At 43.1% G+C, this 20062-nt stretch overlaps 1 protein-coding gene across 1 annotated transcript; it reads right to left on the bottom strand.

The window, feature by feature from the left end:
- Positions 1-11353: 11353 nt before the first annotated feature.
- Positions 11354-12343, bottom strand: LOC122921404 (olfactory receptor 1020-like). The gene has a single exon (XM_044271383.1). The coding sequence runs from the start codon at positions 12341-12343 to the stop codon at positions 11354-11356; it is 990 nt and encodes a 329-aa protein (XP_044127318.1).
- Positions 12344-20062: the final 7719 nt, after the last annotated feature.

Below are 20062 nucleotides of genomic sequence, written 5' to 3'. Positions count from 1 at the left end.
CCTGCTTGCAGCGCCACTTGTAGCGGTCTGGGGAGTGAGGGACCGCAAAGCAGGATTCAAATACAGTACAGCAGACGAGGAGGCTGAAACAAATGCCGGTTTTATTGCACAACAGGATATAACGGCCGGCAAATGAGATTAACAGTAATATGCTGGTATGCCACGGGCGCAATCGACAAATGATAAAAACAGTTTTAACAAGTTTACACAGAATTACAGGCAGGTTACTTAAAACAGGATGTAATAAATGCATTTCCACCAGCAAACACATAAAGGTCCAGGCTACACTACGCTAGTATAATCCTGTCTTAACCCTGCTAACCGAGGCGTCTTGCTGCAACGCTCTGACTAAAGTTGCCTGATCTATACCGTACTGCAGATAGGCACCGTTGCCAAACTCACAGTTCTGGAGGTATCTGTGGTGTAGTCTTTTCCCACGAGGTGGATTTTTGTCTTATCCGGTAGGTGAAGGAAGATGTCCTCTGGCTCCTGATGCAGACGCTTGATGGTCCCAACGCGTGGTCTTTACCTCACTCTCTCAGGGATGCAGCTGCAAAACTTCCTTTAGAGTTCCCTGTAACTCTGTGTCATGAACAGTCAGTGCTCGGAGCATAATCAGCCAGGCTCTGTGTCTCCTCACAGTCTCTGCTTGCCTTTCTCACATGGCAAACAGACCCTCTCTCCTTCTCAGGGCACACACACGTGCTGTCTCTCTGGAGCTTCCTGCCCCCCTCCATCTTCTGAAAACACCAACAAGATTTCAGCTGTTTTTGCCAAAGACACAGCAACATCTGGTGGCTGGAAGTAGTCATCGCAGTCCATGAAACCTTAATTTTGCAAATGTCTGTGAAATGAAAAGTATTCTAGGGGCTGGTCCTTACATTCCTCCCCACTTAAAGGTGGCCGTCCTTGGCCTTGCTATATAGTGAGAAAAAAGGTATGGTTAATACAACTTTTAAACAGCAGTACAACATTGTCCACAATACATACAGGTGGACCAAATTAACTCATCGGCAGCATACCTGTTTGGTGGAACCCCTGCAGTAAGCCTACTGGATCTCCGTAGGTCTTGACTATCTGTTAGGACCTGACTCTCCTCACTGGGAGCTGCCAACCTAGAGTCATCCACTGCAGTAGGAGACTCAGATGGGGTTGAGGGTTCCTCTACATTGTGAGCCGGTACTGGTTCTGTGGCAGGAGTTTCATCACCTACGTCCTGGGAATTCTCCTCAGTGTTAGGCACGGCCCACCAGTCTTCGCTGTCATTTCCATCAGGGATAATAAAGTCTGAGGATGGGACAGAAGGAGGTGTCCTCTTAGCAGGTGTGGGATCTTCAGACTGGAATTGCCGTAGCATATTCCTATGCAGAGTCCTTGAGGCAACCTCCTCATTTTCAACCCGAACTTCGTAGACTGGACTATTGGGATACACTCTCTTGATCACTTTGTATGGCTGCACTTCCCAACACTCGCTCAACTTGCCTCTGGGCCATTTTTCTCGCACCAGCACTCGGTCACCAGGCTGCAACGGGACCTCCTGGATTGGAGGACGGTCAGTATGAGTTCTCTCTTGTAACCGCTGATCTGCTAACCGGCGGATGGTCTGGAGCCGCTGACTGTGTTCTTTCACCCATGATGTGGTCGATCGTTCCATTAGGTCTTTTGGTTGTTCTTAATTTAATTCAATGATTTCCCGGCCAGCTCTTCCGAACAGTAACATGTATAGGGTGTAGCCAGTGGTAGTGTGGACCTGATTATTGTAGGCTCAGACCAATTCAGGCAGATAGTCCGGCTAGTGCGTCTTCTTGTCTTCCTCTAGCGTCCTCAGCATTTGAAGCAGCTTCCGGTTAAAGCGTTTGCAGGCCCCATTCCCTTGGGGATGATATGGGGTTGTCCTGGATTTTTCAATGCCATACAGTCGGTGTAGCTTCTCCATCATTTTCCCTTGAAAACACGCTCCTTGATCTGAGTGAATCCGGACCCCTGTAGACCCGGATGAAGTTCTAAAAGACAGCCTGAGCTGCGGACTTTGCTGTCTGGTCCCAAAAACTCTCTTCGGCCGAAAGAAATTATGATGGTAATAGAGAGTTGCTGGCCATTAAATTGGCCTTTGAAGAATGGCGTCATTGGTTAGAAGGAGTGATTCATCCAATTACAGTAATCACTGATCATAAGAATCTGGCTTACCTGCAATCGGCGAAACGTCTGAACCCAAGGCAGGCCAGATGGTCATTGTTTTTTACCAGATTTAATTTTGTGGTCACTTATCGCCCTGGGGTCAAAAACGTCAAGGCGGATGCTTTGTCTTGTAGCTTTCCTGGGGGGGGGGGGGAGATTCAGAGGATCCTGCTCCGATTTTGGCTCATGGGGTGGTTGTATCCGCCCTTTATCCCGAACTTGAGGTGGAGGTGTTGGAATCTCAGGGTGAGGCACCTGATTCCTGTCCTCCAGGGAGGTTGTTTGTTTCTCCTGGGCTTCAGCACAAGGTGTTCAAGCAACATCATGATATTGTCCTTGCAGGACACCCTGGGAGCAGATCCACTGTGGATCTTATTTCCCGGAGATTCTGGTGGCCAGGTTTGCGTAAAAAGTGTGGAGAGCTATGTGACAGCCTGTGAGACCTGTGCATGTGCCAAGGTGACTCATACTCGGCCTTCAGGATCTCTTCTTCCTTTGTCCATCCCATCCTGTCCCTGGATGCATTTGTCCATGGACTTCATCACTGATTCGCCTAGTTCCTCTGGGAAGACAGTGATTTTGGTGGTGGTGGACCTCTTCAGTAAGACGGCGCACTTTATACCATTATTAGGTTTGCCCGATGCCAAAACTCTCGCTCAAGTGTTTATTGATAACATCATGCAGTTACACTGCATTCCTTCTGATGTGGTGTCTGATAGGGGGACGCAATTTGTTTCCAGGTTCTGGAGGGCATTCTGTACTCGCCTGGGGGTTCAGTTGTCCTTCTCTTTGGCTTTCCACCCTCAGTCGAACAGACAAACTGAGCGCACTAACCAGAATCTGGAAAGTTATTTGAGGTGTTTTGTCGCTGAGAATCAGGAAGAGTGGTCTTCATTTTTGTCTTTGGCTGAGTTTGCCTTGAATAACCGTAGACAGGAGTCCACTGATAAGTCACCATTTTTTGGTGCATATGGGTTTCACCCTCAGTTTGGTACTTTTTCTGGGACGAGTCCTCTGGTATACCTGAAGAGGAAAGATTCTCTTCTTCTTTGTCATCTATCTGGCGGAAGGTTCAAATCAATTTGAAAAAATGGCCAAAGATATAAACGGATGGCTGACAAGAGATGTGTGTGGGTGATTTGGTGTGGTTGTCCACTAAGAACATTAAGTTGAAGGTACCCTCTAGAAAGTTGGGCACTTTAAGTCCGCCTCTTACTGCTGACTTTGCAGTTGATATTTCCTTCTGGAGTTCGATGCTGGCTGTTTGTGGATATTCTGCTTCCCTCTCGTCTCAAGCTAAGTTCCCCTGTTTCTCCTAGGTGTTGTGTTGTTTCTAGGTCTCAGGGAGACGCTGGTCTCTTCACGGTGGAAGGTACTGGCTGTCTCATTCCCTGATCCCTAAGTTAGGGTTTGCAACAGTGTCAGCATGGCTTAGGTTCCAGCGTATGAGTTCGTTCACCATTAGGACTTGCTCATACTGTCAGCAGTCAGGGAGAGGCTCAGGGATTGTTAGGAGGTTACCATTCCGTCTTCCCTAGCTTTAAGGCCTAGTCTGTTTTCTGTCGCTGTTTGTTTATTTGGTGCTCCCCTTATCCCTACTTACTGTGACACATGCTTGACAGCCGTCAGAAGGTTCACCCAGTTGGCAGTAAAAGTTATGTACCTTCCCTGCCTGTGTTTGCTAGACCACGTGTCTGTGGTCAGATGTATCTCTGGCACCGACACTGTGTGCCAGAGATACATTCACTTGCCGCTGAACATGGCCATATAGCTCTGGGATGCCCTTCTGGGAGAAATATTTCCTTCCGGGGACCTGAAGGATGTGTCATGGGTCAAAGTTCGGCACAATGCAAAAGAATATGGCGCCGACGGACTTTGCCATCTGTTCACTTCTTTGACGAACCTCGAACGAGCAAAGTTCGCCGCGAAACGACGGCCGGGTGAACTGCAAGGCCATCTCTACTCCTCATGCTGCTGCCACCTCCACAATCTCTCGTCATCGTGCTACTCTGTGGCCTCCTCATGCTGCTGCCACCTCCACAATCTCTCATCATCGTGCTACTCTGTGGCCTCCTCATGCTGCCACCTCCACAATCTCTCGTTGTTGTGCCACTCTGTGGCCTCCTCTTGCTACTGACACCCCCACAATCTCTCATCATCATACCACACTGTGGCCTCCTCATGCTGCTGCCACCTCTAGGATCCGTCAATGGGCCACTCTGTGGTCTTCTCATGCTGCTTCCACCTCACCACTATTTCATAGGTCCACTCTGTGGACTTCTTATGCTGTTCTCACCCTGCCCACATCATGACTGGTCCACTATTTTGGCTTTCGGCCTGGCTGACATCATTATTTATTTGACCTTTCTTCTGATCTTTCAGAAGGAAGGAAAAATAAGACGCACAACGGATCCTGTCTGTGTAGCAGCTGTCCATTTTTGGTGGGTTATTGCTCTGACGGATCAGATGTAGGGCAAAATAATCAGTGACGTCAACACAAACTTACTGCTGACACCCTCTCCACACTATCATTATTATTTAGAAAAATTCGCTCATCTCTACCCTAAACCATGATGTCTTTTACACCAGATCTAAATGATGATGCTCCCTCACCCCCCAAACCATAATGCCCCCCCAGCCCACCACCAGCTCCAAACCATGATGCTTCTTTTACTAGCCCCAAACCATAATGCTCCCTCCACCATCTCCAAATGCTCCCTTCACATACGAGTCCCAAACTATGATGCTTTCTCCAACATACCCAAACCCTGGTTCTCCTTTAACTAACTCCAAACAATGCTGCTCCTTTCACTAGTTCTAAACCATGATGCCCTTCCATTGCAGTGGCTGGGCTTGGGGAGGCCCTAATGCTACGCTGTCACCATGTGATGCTGCTCTCCGGAAGGGATAGTAAGGGATGATACACCCCAATGAGTAATAAGTCCAAAGAGTCAGGGTCTGCAGTTAACCAGTGTGCTTCTTTACTGGAGGAATTAAGGTGCAAAACAATACATGCAAAGCATAGGGCTGGCTTTTCCAGTTTCCTCCCTGGCAGAACAGGAATATAGGGCTGGCTTCTACAGTCTCCTCCCTGGCAGAAGAAGGGTTTGATGCTGAGGAAAGGCCTGAGCTGAGATGAGTCCGGTCCCTGAGATGAGTCAGGGACATGACTCATCTCAGGTTAATTTGCATATGTATAAAATCAGTTTTTTTTTTACACAATAAAAGCATACAGAGCTATGGGGACTGGGTATTGTGGATGTGCTAGCGGCTCTATACACAAAATCCTGGTGACAGGTTCCCTTTAAAAGTGAAAAAGAAAAAAGTAGACATATTAGGTATTGCCACGTCCGTAACGACCTGCTGTATAAAAATATACCATGACCTTACCCCTAAGGTGAACACCGTAAAAATAATAACATAAAAACAGAGTCAAAGAAGCCATTTTTTGTCAACTTACATCACAAAAAGTGTAATACCAAGCGATCAAATAGTCATACACACCCCAAAATAGTAACAATCAAACCATCATCTCATCCTGCAAAAATTTAGATCCTACCATCAATTAAAGTATTTTTGAAACAAAAAAATAAATAAATCATGTTTTAGTGCCATAGATTTTTTTTATTTTTTGGGTGATTGTCTTTGGTAGGTTCTAAGTTTTTGTGGGATGAGATGATGGTTTGATTGTTACTATTTTGGGGTGTGTATGACTATTTGATCGCTTGGTATTGCACTTTTTGTGATGTAAGGTGACAGCTTTTTTGATACAGTTATTATTATTATTTTTTACGGTGTTCACCTGAGGGGTTAGGTCATGTGTTATTTTTATACAGCAGGATGCAGCAATACCTAATATGTCTACTTTTTAAATGTATTTATTAGGTATTGCCGCATCCGTAACAACCTGCTGTATAAAAATAACACGACCTAACCCCTCAGGTGAACGTAAAAAATAATAATAATAACTGTGTCAAAAAAGCCTTACATCACAAAAAGTGCAATACCAAGCGAGCCAAAATTCATACACACCCCAAAATAATAACAATCAAACCGTCATCTCATCCCGAAAAAAATGTCACCATTAGGAATGAGCAAATCGACTTCGGATGAAACATCCGAAGTCGATTTGCATAAAACGTTGTTTCAATACTGTACGGAGCGACCGCTCAGTACAGTTTTAGAATGTATTGACTTCTATAAGCCTGAAGTTATTACTTTACTTCATAAATCGATTTAGGCTACATGCACACAAACGTATGTGGTTTGAGGTCCGCAAATTGCGGATCCACAAAAAAAACTGGTGACGTCCGTAAGGCATCCGTTTTTTTTTTTTGTTTGTTTGTTTTGCGGATCCATTGTAATAATGCCTCTCCTTGTCTGCAAAATGGACAAGAATAGGACATGCTCTATTTTTTTTGCAGGGCTACGGAACAGACATACGGGTGCGGATTGTACACAGTGTGCTGTCAGCATTTTTTGCGGACCCATTGAAATGGATGGGTCCGCAGAAAAACGGAATGGACACGGAAACAAACAACGTTCGTGTGCATGTAGCCTAAAACTGATCAGTTCTTTTCCGGCATAGAGCCCCTAGGATGGAACTCTATGCCGGAAAAGAAAAACGCTTGTGTGAAAGTACCCTAAGACTACATGCACACGACCGTATGTGTTTTGCAGTCCGCAAATTGCGGATCCGCCAAAAAAAACAGATGCCATCCATATGCCATCCGTTTTTTTTTGCAGCCTATAACAGACAAGAATATGACATGTTCTATTTTTTTTTTGCGCTGCTACGGAACAGACATACTGATGCGGACAGCACATGGTGTGCTGTCCGCATTTTTTGCGGACCCATTAAAATGAATGGGTCCGCATCCTATCCGCAAAAAAAAAAACGGAATGGTCACAGTAACAAACAACATTCGTGTGCATGTAGCCTTATCCTAATGCATTCTGAATGGAGAGCAATCCGTTCAGGATGCATCACGATGTCTTCAGTTCAGTCTTTTTGCGTTTTCAGGACGGAGATAATACCGCAGCATGCTGCGGTTTTATCTCAGTCCAAAATTCTTGCTGGATCTGGCCTCGAGTGTTCCGGCAAAAAGGATCCGTTTTTGCGGTCTGCGCATGCTCAGACAGCAAAAAGTGTGAAAAAAAATGCCAGATCCGTTTTTCCGGATGACACCGGAGAGACGGATCCGGCATTTCAATGCATTTGTCAGACGGATCAGGATCCTGATCCGTCTGACAAATGCAATCAGTTGGCATACGTTTTAAAGGATCCGGCAGGCAGTTCCGCCGGCAGTTCCGCCGCCTGCCGGAATCCTCTGCCGCAAGTGTGAAAGTACCCTTATACTGTATAAAAAATATTTCCCGAACTCGGGTTCGGTTCCATGGTACCACTTGGAACCGAACCTGAGTTCGGTAAATGGTTTTTTACAGTATAAATCAATTTCTGAATTTATTATGCCAAGTTTCGCGAGACTTCGCAAAGTAATAACTTCAGGCTCATCGGAGCCAATACATTCTAATACTGTACAGAGCACTCGCTCCGTACAGTATTGAAACAAAGTTGTATGCAAATCGACTTCGGATGTTTCATCCAAAGTCGATTTGCTCATCCCTAGTCAACATATTTAAAAAAAAGAAAAAATTTTTGACTTTTTTTTTTTTAAATCATCTTATTTTTAATAAGCTAAGGTTTAGAGCAGTGGTTTCCCAACCAGTAGCTATGGAGTAACAAGGAGCTCGCTACCCCAAGTTGTGTGAATCTTCAAACATATACTATGCCCCAAAGATTCTCATTTGGGAAGTGCGTCAAATGTATACAAAAAACAAACAGTGACAACCAAATTGTTAAGAGTTTGTGTTTATTTTAGTGACTTGAATTAAAAGTTATGGGCACCTTTTGTTATATTTTTGTATTCCATCACTACCAAACCCATCAGTCAAGCTATTTGATAGATCGGTTTACAGCCCCTCCTTTATAATCATCTAAAATGGATTATGGTCAAATCAAAATTGATCAATGAACTTCAGAAGGGGAAGGTGAATGATCCAATACAGGACTTGTCTCACAGATTTGAAAGTTAAAGACAGAGAGCAGCTGGCAATGTAAAGGAAGAAAGCAGAAGAAAAATAGACGAGGTCTCTTAATTAAAGCCAAATTTAAAAAAATGCTTTTTTTTTCACGTAGTAGGTTCAATACTCTGAAATTCCATATTGCATATGCTACTCTATCTATACAAGCTTTGTAAAGTGAGTAATCATTTTGTCATGCACCTCAGCAGAGAGCAAGTATTGTCTCTAGGTCAGGCAGTGGCAGCTCGTCAGAGACGAATGTCTTAAAATGATGTAATTCAAAATGGCCACCACATTTGTCAGTAGGGATAAGTGCAGCATAAGAAAATTTCACACCCTTAATATTTATCATAGAGAAGATGCTCACGTTGACGTTGATACAGCAATGGATGGTAAAAGAAGAACAGTTTAAGCATTTTGCTGCCCATGTTTTAGCTGTTAGAGACCTACGAGGAAATAGTCCCATGGAGGATAAGAATGACGAGCTACCACTGGAGGAGGAAGAGGAGTCGGTGAAGGAGGAAGAGAAGGAGACTGATGATGATAATGACTAGAGATGAGCAAACTTTTGAAAGATTCGATTTGGCAGCTTCGCCGAAGTTCAACAATAAATTTGATTAGTTACAAATTAATTTGTCGCAAATTACTATAAATCAATTATACCCAGGCCAATCTGCCTAAAAGTAACAGTGCACAATATTGTCGCACTGCAACCCTGTAACATGTCTTAATTTTTTTTAGTTACTTATAACCCATTGAGGTGTAAAAGGAAAAATACACAATTATTTGAAAATCTTTTCATTTCTGGATATCTTCTTTAATATAAATAGTTTAAACCGTAATATCAGTTTTATAATTTGCCCTTGATTATTGATAATAACAATTAACACCATTAATATGGTCAGATCAACGGTATATATATATATATATATATATATATATATTTATACAAAATAAAGAATTCCGCAGCACATCCAATTTGTAGAAAAGGCTTTATTCACCAGACATGCGACGTTTCAATCCTCTCAATGGGATTTTTCTCAAGCAGAAAAATCCCATTGAGAGGATTGAAACGTCGCATGTCTGGTGAATAAAGCCTTTTTCTACTTTTCTACAAATTGGATGTGCTGCGGAATTCTTTATTTTGTATTTTGGAGGTGGATCGCCCCAACAGCCGCTGGCACTCCGTCTGCACCTTGTTGATAGTGGTGCTGCCCACGCCATCTTTATTTATATATATTTATATAAAGAGAGAGAGAGATAACAAATGAAAATAACATTTAGCATATAATTGAACAGATATAAAAACAGGTGAACATAAAGGGCCCATTTTTATACAGGTGAAACTCGAAACATTAGAATATTGTGCAAAAGTTCATTTATTTCAGTAATGCAACTTAAAATTAGAATATTGTGAAAAGGTTCAATATTCTAGGCTCAAAGTGTCACACTCTAGTCAGCTAATTAATCCATACCCCCTGAGCAAAGGGGACCTCAAAATGGTGACCTTGGGGTTTCATAAGCTGTGAGCCACAATCATCTAAATTATAACAAATAAAGGCTTGAAATCTCTCGCTTTGCCTGTAATGAGTCTCATATATTAGTTTCACCTTTTAAGTTGCATTAGTAAAATAAATGAACTTTGCACGATATTCAAATTTTTCGAGTTTCACCTATATATATACATCTGAATTCTTTGAACTCATAAAAAATCCCTTGGAGCTCCAATAAAAACAAAACGCCCATACACATTACATAACACACATAAAAAATAGAAAACATGTAAGTGGTTCCTCTCCACACACTTAGTACCACTTTTTTCTTGCTGTTAATATGCTTTATTGTTAGTATGCACACACACTTTACTTGCTTTCTCGTATTCCTTTGTTGTACAGTAACATCCGGCTCAGCTAAGCAGCCCCCACTATCTGCCTTCATCCAAGTACCCATCTTCCCTCTAACAAAACATCGTATTCACACACAGCTATTCATAGCCACACCATGAACTGTACTAAGAGAGAGAGAAATATATTATATGTTCAATCACCCATTTATGGAAAATAATGGCCATTCTTCTTATTTTCTCCCCTACAAAGAGCAAGTTATACAGATGCAAATCCAATTATTCAAGACAAAGCATAAAAAATTGCATATAACAGAATAACAAAAATCAATACAATGCCACATGCATTATATAAGGGACATCTGCTGTACATGTCAGGTGTCAAGTCTTCAAGTTGGCACTCACATAGCAAAGCTCATTAATAGCAACTTACTTATCCTCCCAAATGCTACAATGGGGAGGACTAAAAATAAATGCAAAAATATATATTAATTTTTTTTAAAAACAAAATATAATAAAATTCCAATCACTTTTTTTTTCCACATTTTAAAAACAAACAGTAAAAAAATAAAAATTGTTAGTATCACTGCACCCCAAAATGCACAAACTATTAAAATAAAAAAAGTGTTTATTCGGTACTGTGACCATGGACTAAATGGTATCAATGAAAAATATAGATCATCCAACAAAAAAATAAGTCCTTACACAGCCTTGTAGACTAAATATAAAAACAGTTTTTGGGACATAATATATTGATGCAAAGACAAAAAAAAATAAAAAAATTTGGTTAGATTTTTTAAATGTATTAAAACACAGGAAAAACTGTAAAAATTTGGTATTGGTGTAATCCTACTGACAAGCAGAAAAAAGTTAGTTTTACCACATAGGGGATGCTATAAAAAAAAAAGAAAAACTATGGCGGCATTGCAATTTTTTTCCATTTCTGCCCCATATATTTTTTTTCCAGCTTCCCACTACACTTTCACTATGCAATATTAAATGGTTTCATTAGAAGGTACAACTTGTCCCACAAAACATAAACCCCTCCAAGCCCTCATATGACTATATAAATGGAAAAATAAAAAAGTTATGGCTCCTGGAAGGAAGGGAGTATAAAAACTAAATTAAAAATAACCCTGAAAATCTCTGCTAGGAAATTAGTTTATATATTATTTTAGATATTTTTAAGTCAAAGATTTAGAGATCGAGACAGAAGTATTATTTTTAACTATCCATCACGATCATAATTCAATCAAATGTCGAAGCACTGAATTTGACATTTTGGAATGAAAATTGTGTTTTATTGTGCATTGCTTTTCTGATGGCTTCTTTAATATCCTTGTTCCTAATACTATAGATGATAGGATTCAACATTGGAGTCACAACTGTGTAGAGGATGGTCACCACTCTGTCCTGCTCTGCAGAAGAAGCAGATCTAGGGTGTAAATGCATAAACATGATGGTACCAAAGTATAGAGATACCACTAGTATGTGGGAACCACATGTCGAGAACACCTTTTGCAGTTGCTTATTAGTACGGATCTTTAAGACAGTTATGAAAATGCAAAGGTAGGATAAAAGAATTAACAAAAAAGAACCAAGAACAACTATAGCACCGGAGATGTACTCTGCTAACTCATTGAGTCTTATATCTTGGCAAGAAAGTCGAAGGAGTGGAGGCATCTCACAGAAAAAGTGACTAATGAGGTTGGACTTACAGAAGGGGAGTTGAAAAGTTAAAAATGTGAGAATAAATGAGTTTATAAAACTTATAACCCAACATCCAGTGACCAGACCTATGCACAGCCTCCAGTCCATGATTGCTCTGTAATGTAATGGTTTACAGATCGCAGTATATCTGTCATATGCCATAACAGCAAGCAGAAGACATTCACTGCCACCAAGAGCCAAATGAAAATATATTTGTGTCGCACATCCCACAAAGGAAATACTTCTGTCCTTGGATATTGTGTTTAATAAAATTTTAGGGACTACTGCTGAGGAAAAGCACATGTCAATCATCGAGAGGTTACTCAAGAAAAAGTACATGGGGGTCTGAAGTCTGCGGTTGAGAGTAACAACAGTTATCAGCAGGACGTTTCCTGATAGGGTTATCAAGTACATCATCGAAAACATCAAGAAGAAAACAATCTGAAGTTCAAAAATATCTGACAGCTGCAGAAGAATAAAACTTCTTACCAACGTTTGATTTCCATTGTCCACAGAATTGTCCAACATAATTTAGTTTTTTGGGGAGTGAAATTCTAAATTGATTTAACTTAAATACAGTTATTTACCTTTCCAGTTAATGCTTAAAGGGTCAATTACATTGTGAACTCTACTTAAAAAGACCGATATCTTTACGGCAGTGGAATATTGGCACTGAAATCCTAAAAATCTACATAAAAAATGAACAAACCACCAGTTTACTTAGCCATACTTGGGCCTTACTTTTATAATGGATTGGGAAAAAAAAAATACTTGAAAATAAAAAAGTACAAAACACTAAAGAATATGAGAACTGTAAAAAGAACACTTTACGATACTTCCAAGTTGCCACAGGATAGGAAAGTATACTAATATACTGATTGACCAGGTTTCGATGTTACCATTGGTAAAGCTAAATTCTTGGAAGATTTCTCCACCATTAAGTCTAATAGATAACACTGGTCACGAGATGTCCACCATTTCTGTAGACATACAATATGCCATGTCAATGAAGCTGTGGATGTAACTAATTCTGATGGAGGTCTTAAATACTGTTCTATAACTATTTTCTACCAATAAGCACAATTAAAATGTTCCAATTTATTTAGCATAAGTGTTGGTGACTTGGGAGCCTAATTAGCCACACATTTTTGTCTTTGGAGAGAGGTTATCAAAATAAATACTTCAGGGCCTTTATGGTAGTGTTTAGAAAACTTATGTGAAATTAAGTTAAGAAATATTAGTGAACAACCACAATAAAAACTTATTTAAGAAGACATTTTAACCTAGAGACTGGCAAATCAGTTTGTACAAGACGAACCCAAAGCTTTTCAGGGTACCTATGCACGAATCCAGTTAAACAGTGCATAGCACCATTTTGCTGCATCTGTTGGCTGGAAAAAAACTAACATGACCCTGAGATATGTAACTGGCAATGGGTGTGGACCCACTGGGCCAACTAACAAGTTTGACTTTGGGCTAAACCTAAGGGCATTGTCCTGTCAATTCTCTGGTTTCCACCCATTAACCCCTGTACAAGGATTGGTCTTCTCTGCAGGGAACCAGCCAGCCCGCTACCTCCTGGAGTAGTCTTGGTGTAGTTGGCTGCTGACCCAAGGGGGTCAGACACACTTCTGTGAAGTACCAAGGATAAAGGCAAAAAGTGTAGTCTGAACACAGTCCAAAGTCAGGGCAGGCTGAGTACTTGCGTATTCCAAGTTCGGGGCAGTCAGAGGACATGCGTAATCCAGTTCACAGTTCCAAGGTCAAGACAGGTGACAAGGAGCAAAATCGAATAGAATAGACAGAAAAGGTTCGGCACACAGTTATACAGACAACAGAACACCTTAGCTGGTTACTAGAGATCATACAAACTCAAAGCTCAGGCGAGGAGGTGGAACCACAACCCAGCTAAATAGGGAGGCTGATAAGCAACTTATCCAGCACCTGGACAGGAGATAAGCATTTAACTCTCTCAATGCGGAAGGAAAGTTCACTGGGCACTTTTTCCAGTTCACAGAGAGAGGGAGAGAGGAGCGACAGAACAGCAAAACAGTGGCTGGCACGGACCGCCAGCGTGACAGTTAGAGATGAGCGAATCGAAGTTGACAAAGTGGAATTCGATCCGAATTTCAGCAGGAGTGACAGCTGGAGTCGCAGCGAAAGGCCTGAACTCCTGGTGTCATTTAGCAGTCGTGTCTTGACCAGCAACCCAGCGGTGCTTGAATAGTTGACCCGGTCTTTGACTTCATCGCAAGTGACATCAGACACCCCCAGTCAGAGTCGGTTGGTTCCTCTGACACAATGCTTAGTTCGTAAGGCTCGGGAGCAGGCCCTGTGCCCCCAACCAGTCCTCAACATTTCTCTGTCATTTTCAGTTCCCTCAGTGCGAGAAATATTATAGGCTCGGCTCCACTTTTAAGCAAGGACGAGCTACTAGAGGACAGTCAGCAGCAACTGCCCAGCCAAGATCTGGAGGATACATCCACCACTTCATCCTGTAGGTGGGCAAGTAGTGATGATGAGAGTCACATGGGAGCTCCTGACCCAGAGACCATTGAGGAGGACATCAGAAACGTGCAGACAGTATTCGATGATGATGATGTACAGTACAGACCAAAAGTTTGGAGACACCTTCTTATTCAAAGAGTTTTCTTTATTTTCATGACTATGAAAATTGTAGATTCACACTGAAGGCATCAAAACTATGAATTAACACATGTGGAATTATATACATAACAAAGTGTGAAACAACAAAAATATGTCATATTCTAGGTTCTTAAATGTAGCCACCTTTTGCTTTGATTACTGCTTTGCACACTCTTGGCATTCTCTTGATGAGCTTGAAGAGGGGCCATAGTTACCCTAAGAACTTGCCTGTCCACCCAAAATGTGGAGAAACTGACCTTTATCAAGATGAATCAGGCATGGATCAGCCAGGATTTCCACCCACCAATGCCTGATGCATCAGACTAGATCATCCATGGTGCCACACCAACACTTTAAAAAAGAGACCGGTTTCTTCTGGCTACCTGCCTCAGCTACTATTCTGATGCTGCCACCCACCTGATGCCACACATCTGATGCCAAGTGCTCCTTCTTTCACCCACCATCTTCAGCAGGTACTGGTATTGCCACCCACCTCCACACTATGTCACCTTGCCACTCTGTGGTCTCCTCATGCTGCTGCCACCTCCACACTATCACTTTACCATTCTGTGGCTTCCTTATGCTGCTGCCACCTCCACACTATGTCACCTTGCCACTCTGTGGCTATCTCATACTGCTGCCACCTCCACACTATGTCACCTTGCCACCCTGTGGCCTCCTCCTAATGCTGCTGCCGCCACCTCCACACTGCCATTGTGCCACCCTGTGGCCTCCTCCTGATACTGCTGAGACCTACATACTCTGTTATTGTGCTACTCTGTTGCCTCCTGATGCTGCTGCACCCCCACACTGTCATTGTGCCACCCTGCCTGATGCTGCTGCCACCTTTATAATCTGTCATTGTGTCACTCTGTGGCCTCCTGATGCTGCTGCCACCCCCACACTGTCATTGTGCCACCATGTGGCCTCCTCCTGATGCTGCTGCCGCTACCTCCACACTGTCATTGAACCACTCTGTGGTATCCTCATGCTGCTTTCACCTCACAACTACACTACGTGCAGAATTATTAGGCAAATGAGTATTTTGACCACATCATCCTCTTTATGTATGTTGTCTTACTCCAAGCTGTATAGGCTCGAAAGCCTACTACCAATTAAGCATATTAGGTGATGTGCATCTCTGTAATGAGAAGGGGTGTGGTCTAATTACATCAACACCCTATATCAGGTGTGCATAATTATTAGGCAACTTCCTTTCCTTTGGCAAAATGGGTCAAAAGAAGGACTTGACAGGCTCAGAAAAGTCAAAAATAGTGAGATATCTTGCAGAGGGATGCAGCACTCTTAAAATTGCAAAGCTTCTGAAGCGTGATCATCGAACAATCAAGCGTTTCATTCAAAATAGTCAACAGGGTCGCAAGAAGCGTGTGGAAAAACCAAGGCGCAAAATAACTGCCCATGAACTGAGAAAAGTCAAGCGTGCAGCTGCCAAGATGCCACTTGCCACCAGTTTGGCCATATTTCAGAGCTGCAACATCACTGGAGTGCCCAAAAGCACAAGGTGTGCAATACTCAGAGACATGGCCAAGGTAAGAAAGGCTGAAAGACGACCACCACTGAACAAGACACACAAGCTAAAAAGTCAATACTGGGCCAAGAAATATCTCAAGACTGATTTTTCTAAGGTTTTATGGACTGATGAAATGAGAGTGAGTCTTGATGGGCCAGATGGCTGGATTGGTAAAGGGCAGAGAGCTCCAGTCCGACTCAGACGCCAGCAAGGTGGAGGTGGAGTACTGGTTTGGGCTGGTATCATCAAAGATGAGCTTGTGGGGCCTTTTTGGGTTGAGGATGGAGTCAAGCTCAACTCCCAGTCCTACTGCCAGTTTCTGGAAGACACCTTCTTCAAGCAGTGGTACAGGAAGAAGTCTGCAAGGTAAGAAAAACATGATTTTCATGCAGGACAATGCTCCATCACACGCGTCCAAGTACTCCACAACGTGGCTGGCAAGAAAGGGTATAAAAGAAGAAAATCTAATGACATGGCCTCCTTGTTCACCTGATCTGAACCCCATTGAGAACCTGTGGTCCATCATCAACTGTGAGATTTACAAGGAGGGAAAACAGTCCACCTCTCTGAACAGTGTCTGGGAGGCTGTGGTTGCTGCTGCACGCAATGTTGATGGTGAACAGATCAAAACACTGACAGAATCCATGGATGGCAGGCTTTTGAGTGTCCTTGCAAAGAAAGGTGGCTATATTGGTCACTGATTTGTTTTTGTTTTGTTTTTGAATGTCAGAAATGTATATTTGTGAATGTTGAGATGTTATATTGGTTTCACTGGTAAAAATAAATAATTGAAATGGGTATATATTTGTTTTTTGTTAAGTTGCCTAATAGTTATGTACAGTAATAGTCACCTGCACACACAGATATCCCCCTAAAATAGCTAAAACTAAAAACAAACTAAAAACTACTTCCAAAAATATTCAGCTTTGATATTAATGAGTTTTTTGGGTTCATTGAGAACATGGTTGTTGTTCAATAATAAAAATTAATCCTCAAAAATACAACTTGCCTAATAATTCTGCACTCCCTGTATGTCATAGGGCCACTTTGTGGACTTCTCATGCTGTTCCCACCCTCCTCACTTCATGACTGGGCCACTATTTTGCCTTTTGGCCTGGCTGACATAATTTATTTTACCTTTCTTCTGATCTGTCAGAAGGAAGGAAAAATAAGACATAAAACGGATCCTGTCTATGTAACAGCTGCATGACATGCAGGGCCGTTTGAAGGAATTTGGGGGCCCCAAGCAAAAGAGACATGGAGGCCCCCCCCCCCTCCACACCCTCCCCACCTTACGCACGCAAAGCCTACAGGAACCACAGTATAGTCATACAGTTTAAGTTCACCCACACTTTATATAAATAAAAAAGGAGGTTTACAGTGCAAATACTGTGGATGGCACTGTTTAGGGGGGATCTGTGGATGGCACTGTTTAGGGGGGAGATCTGTGGATGGCACTGTTTAGGGGGATCTGTGGATGGCACTGTTTAGGGGGGAGATCTGTGGATGGCACTGTTTAGGGGAGGTCTGTGGATGGCACTGTTTAGGGGAGATCTGTGGATGGCACTGTTTAGGGGAGGGGGGGGGATCTGTGGATGGCACTGTTTAGGGGGGATCTGTGGATGGCACTGTTTAGGGGGGATCTGTGGATGGCACTGTTTAGGGGGAATCTGTGGATGGCACTGTTTAGGGGGGAGATCTGTGGGTGGCACTGTTTAGGGGAGGGGGGATCTGTGGATGGCACTGTTAAGGGGAGGGGGATCTGTGGATGGCACTGTAGGGGGATCTGTGGATGGCACTGTTTAGGGGGATCTGTGGATGGCACTGTTTAGGGGGGATCTGTGGATGGCACTGTTTAGGGGGGAGATCTGTGGGTGGCACTGTTTAGGGGGGAGATCTGTGGATGGCACTGTTTAGGGGGGGAGATCTGTGGATGGCACTGTTTAGGGGAGGGGGGATCTGTGGATGGCACTGTAGGGGGATCTGTGGATGGCACTGTAGGGGGATCTGTGGATGGCACTGTTTAGGGGAGGGGGGATCTGTGGATGGCACTGTAGGGGGATCTTTGGATGGCACTGTTTAGGGGAAGGGGGATCTGTGGATGGCACTGTTTAGGGGGGGGGATCTGTGGATGGCACTGTTTAGGGGAGGGTGGATCTGTGGATGGCACTGTAGGGGGATCTGTGGATGGCACTGTTTAGGGGAGGGGGGATCTGTGGATGGCACTATAGGGGGATCTGTGGATGGCACTGCCATCCACAGATCCCCCACAGTGCCATCCACAGATCCCCCGCCCCGACTCTCACAGCAGTATATTTATAAACTAATCAGTAACTACTTTAACTTTATTCATTGCTCATTGCTGAGCTCTTAACTTGGATTATTTGGATATCTCTTACTTTGTCTTCGCTCCGGTAACTAACAGCAGGCAGTGCAGGCGGCGCTCACTCACTGACGTCACGCGCCTGCGCCGCCTAGTGGGAGGAGCAGGCGCCTGACGTCAGTGACAGTGAGTGAGCGCCGCCCCCCGCTGCCTGCTGTTAGTTACCGGAGCGAAGACAAAGTAAGAGATATCCAAATAATCCAAGTTAAGAGCTCAGCAATGAGCAATGAATAAAGTTAAAGTAGTTACTGATTGGTTTAAAATATACTGCTGTGAGCGGCGTGGCCCTGTATATTCTAACCCCCAGGCAAGCGTCCCCGTCACCATGGGAACGCCTGGGGGTTAGAATATACCATTGGATTTGAGTTTTGCGATCTCACTGAGCTCGTAAAACTCAGATCCGATGGTATATTCTAACCCGCAGGCAAGGGGTTAGAATATACCATCAAATCTTCTGAGTTACTCTGTTTGGCCCCGTCCAGCTCGGGGCCCCAACCAGCTCGGGGCCCCAAGCAATTGCTTGTTTTGCCTGTCCCTTAGCGACGGGCCTGATGACATGGTCCCAATTTTGCATTAGAATTGGCTTTTGATATGGTAGCCAAAAGCAGGAGTGGATACAAAACATAGAAGACATGCAAATATTCCATTTATGAGTCATCTCTGTTTTGGATCCACTCCAGTTTTTTTAGGCTTTAGCAATACTGATGGATTACTGACCAAATTCTGACCGAGTGAAGGCGGATGCTCCACAGACAGGATCCTTTTTTGGGGGTTATTGTTCTGACGGATCAGATGAAGGGCAAAATAATCAGTGACGTCAACACAATCTTACTGCTGACACCCACTCCACTCTGCCGGTGGGGATGGGACTCTACTTGTATAAGCATTTAATTGAACAGGTTCTCTAGAAATCTACGTGAAATCAGTGAATTGGTGTAAAAGGAGTGCGCTTTTTTACGCTATAGTAGGATCTTGGGCCTCTGCACGGTTCTTTATACCTAGCGCTAACATTGACCTGTAAGGCTGAGTTCACACTGCCGAAATAAGTGAAGTGTGCAGTGATTCTAAGAGTGTCTCCTGTCATCTGCATGTCATACGGACTCACAATATTATTTCACTACCACAGCAGACTCCCTATGCGTGTCATTGCAAGGCACATTGTCACACACCACTATAAAGGCTCTCTGTAGCCAGGAAATAGCCATTTTTTTTTACACGATTCGCCATGAATAATTTCGGATCAAACCAAATTCTTTCAGAAAATTCGGCGGGCCCGCCGAATGGAATTTTTTAGAAATTCTCTCATCTCTAATAAAAAACTGTTATACCTTGAGTCTGCTAAACGTCTTACCCCTAGACAAGCTACGTGGTCTTTCTTTTTTACCAGGTTTAATTTTTTTAAAATATTGAAATATTAAAAGAACACAATAACTCTGTACTCGCCGGGCTGCCTGGTAATAGGGCAACCTCGGAGCTATTGTCTCGTCATTTATGGTGGTTGAGGTTTCATCAGGATATAATTGATTTTGTGTCCACCTGCACGACCTGTGCACGTGCTAAAGTCACTCATACTCGGCCAACAGGGTCTCTGTTGCCACTGATCATTCCCAACAGACCGTGGACACACCCGTCGATAGATTTTGTTATTGATCTACCTGTATCTGCGGGTAAAACTGTCATCCTGGTA

The sequence above is a fragment of the Bufo gargarizans genome, chromosome 11 (assembly GCF_014858855.1).
Source record: "Bufo gargarizans isolate SCDJY-AF-19 chromosome 11, ASM1485885v1, whole genome shotgun sequence".
Taxonomy (NCBI): domain Eukaryota; kingdom Metazoa; phylum Chordata; class Amphibia; order Anura; family Bufonidae; genus Bufo; species Bufo gargarizans.
Note: the sequence above shows the minus strand (reverse complement) of the source record. Positions and strands in the feature narration are given on the sequence as shown.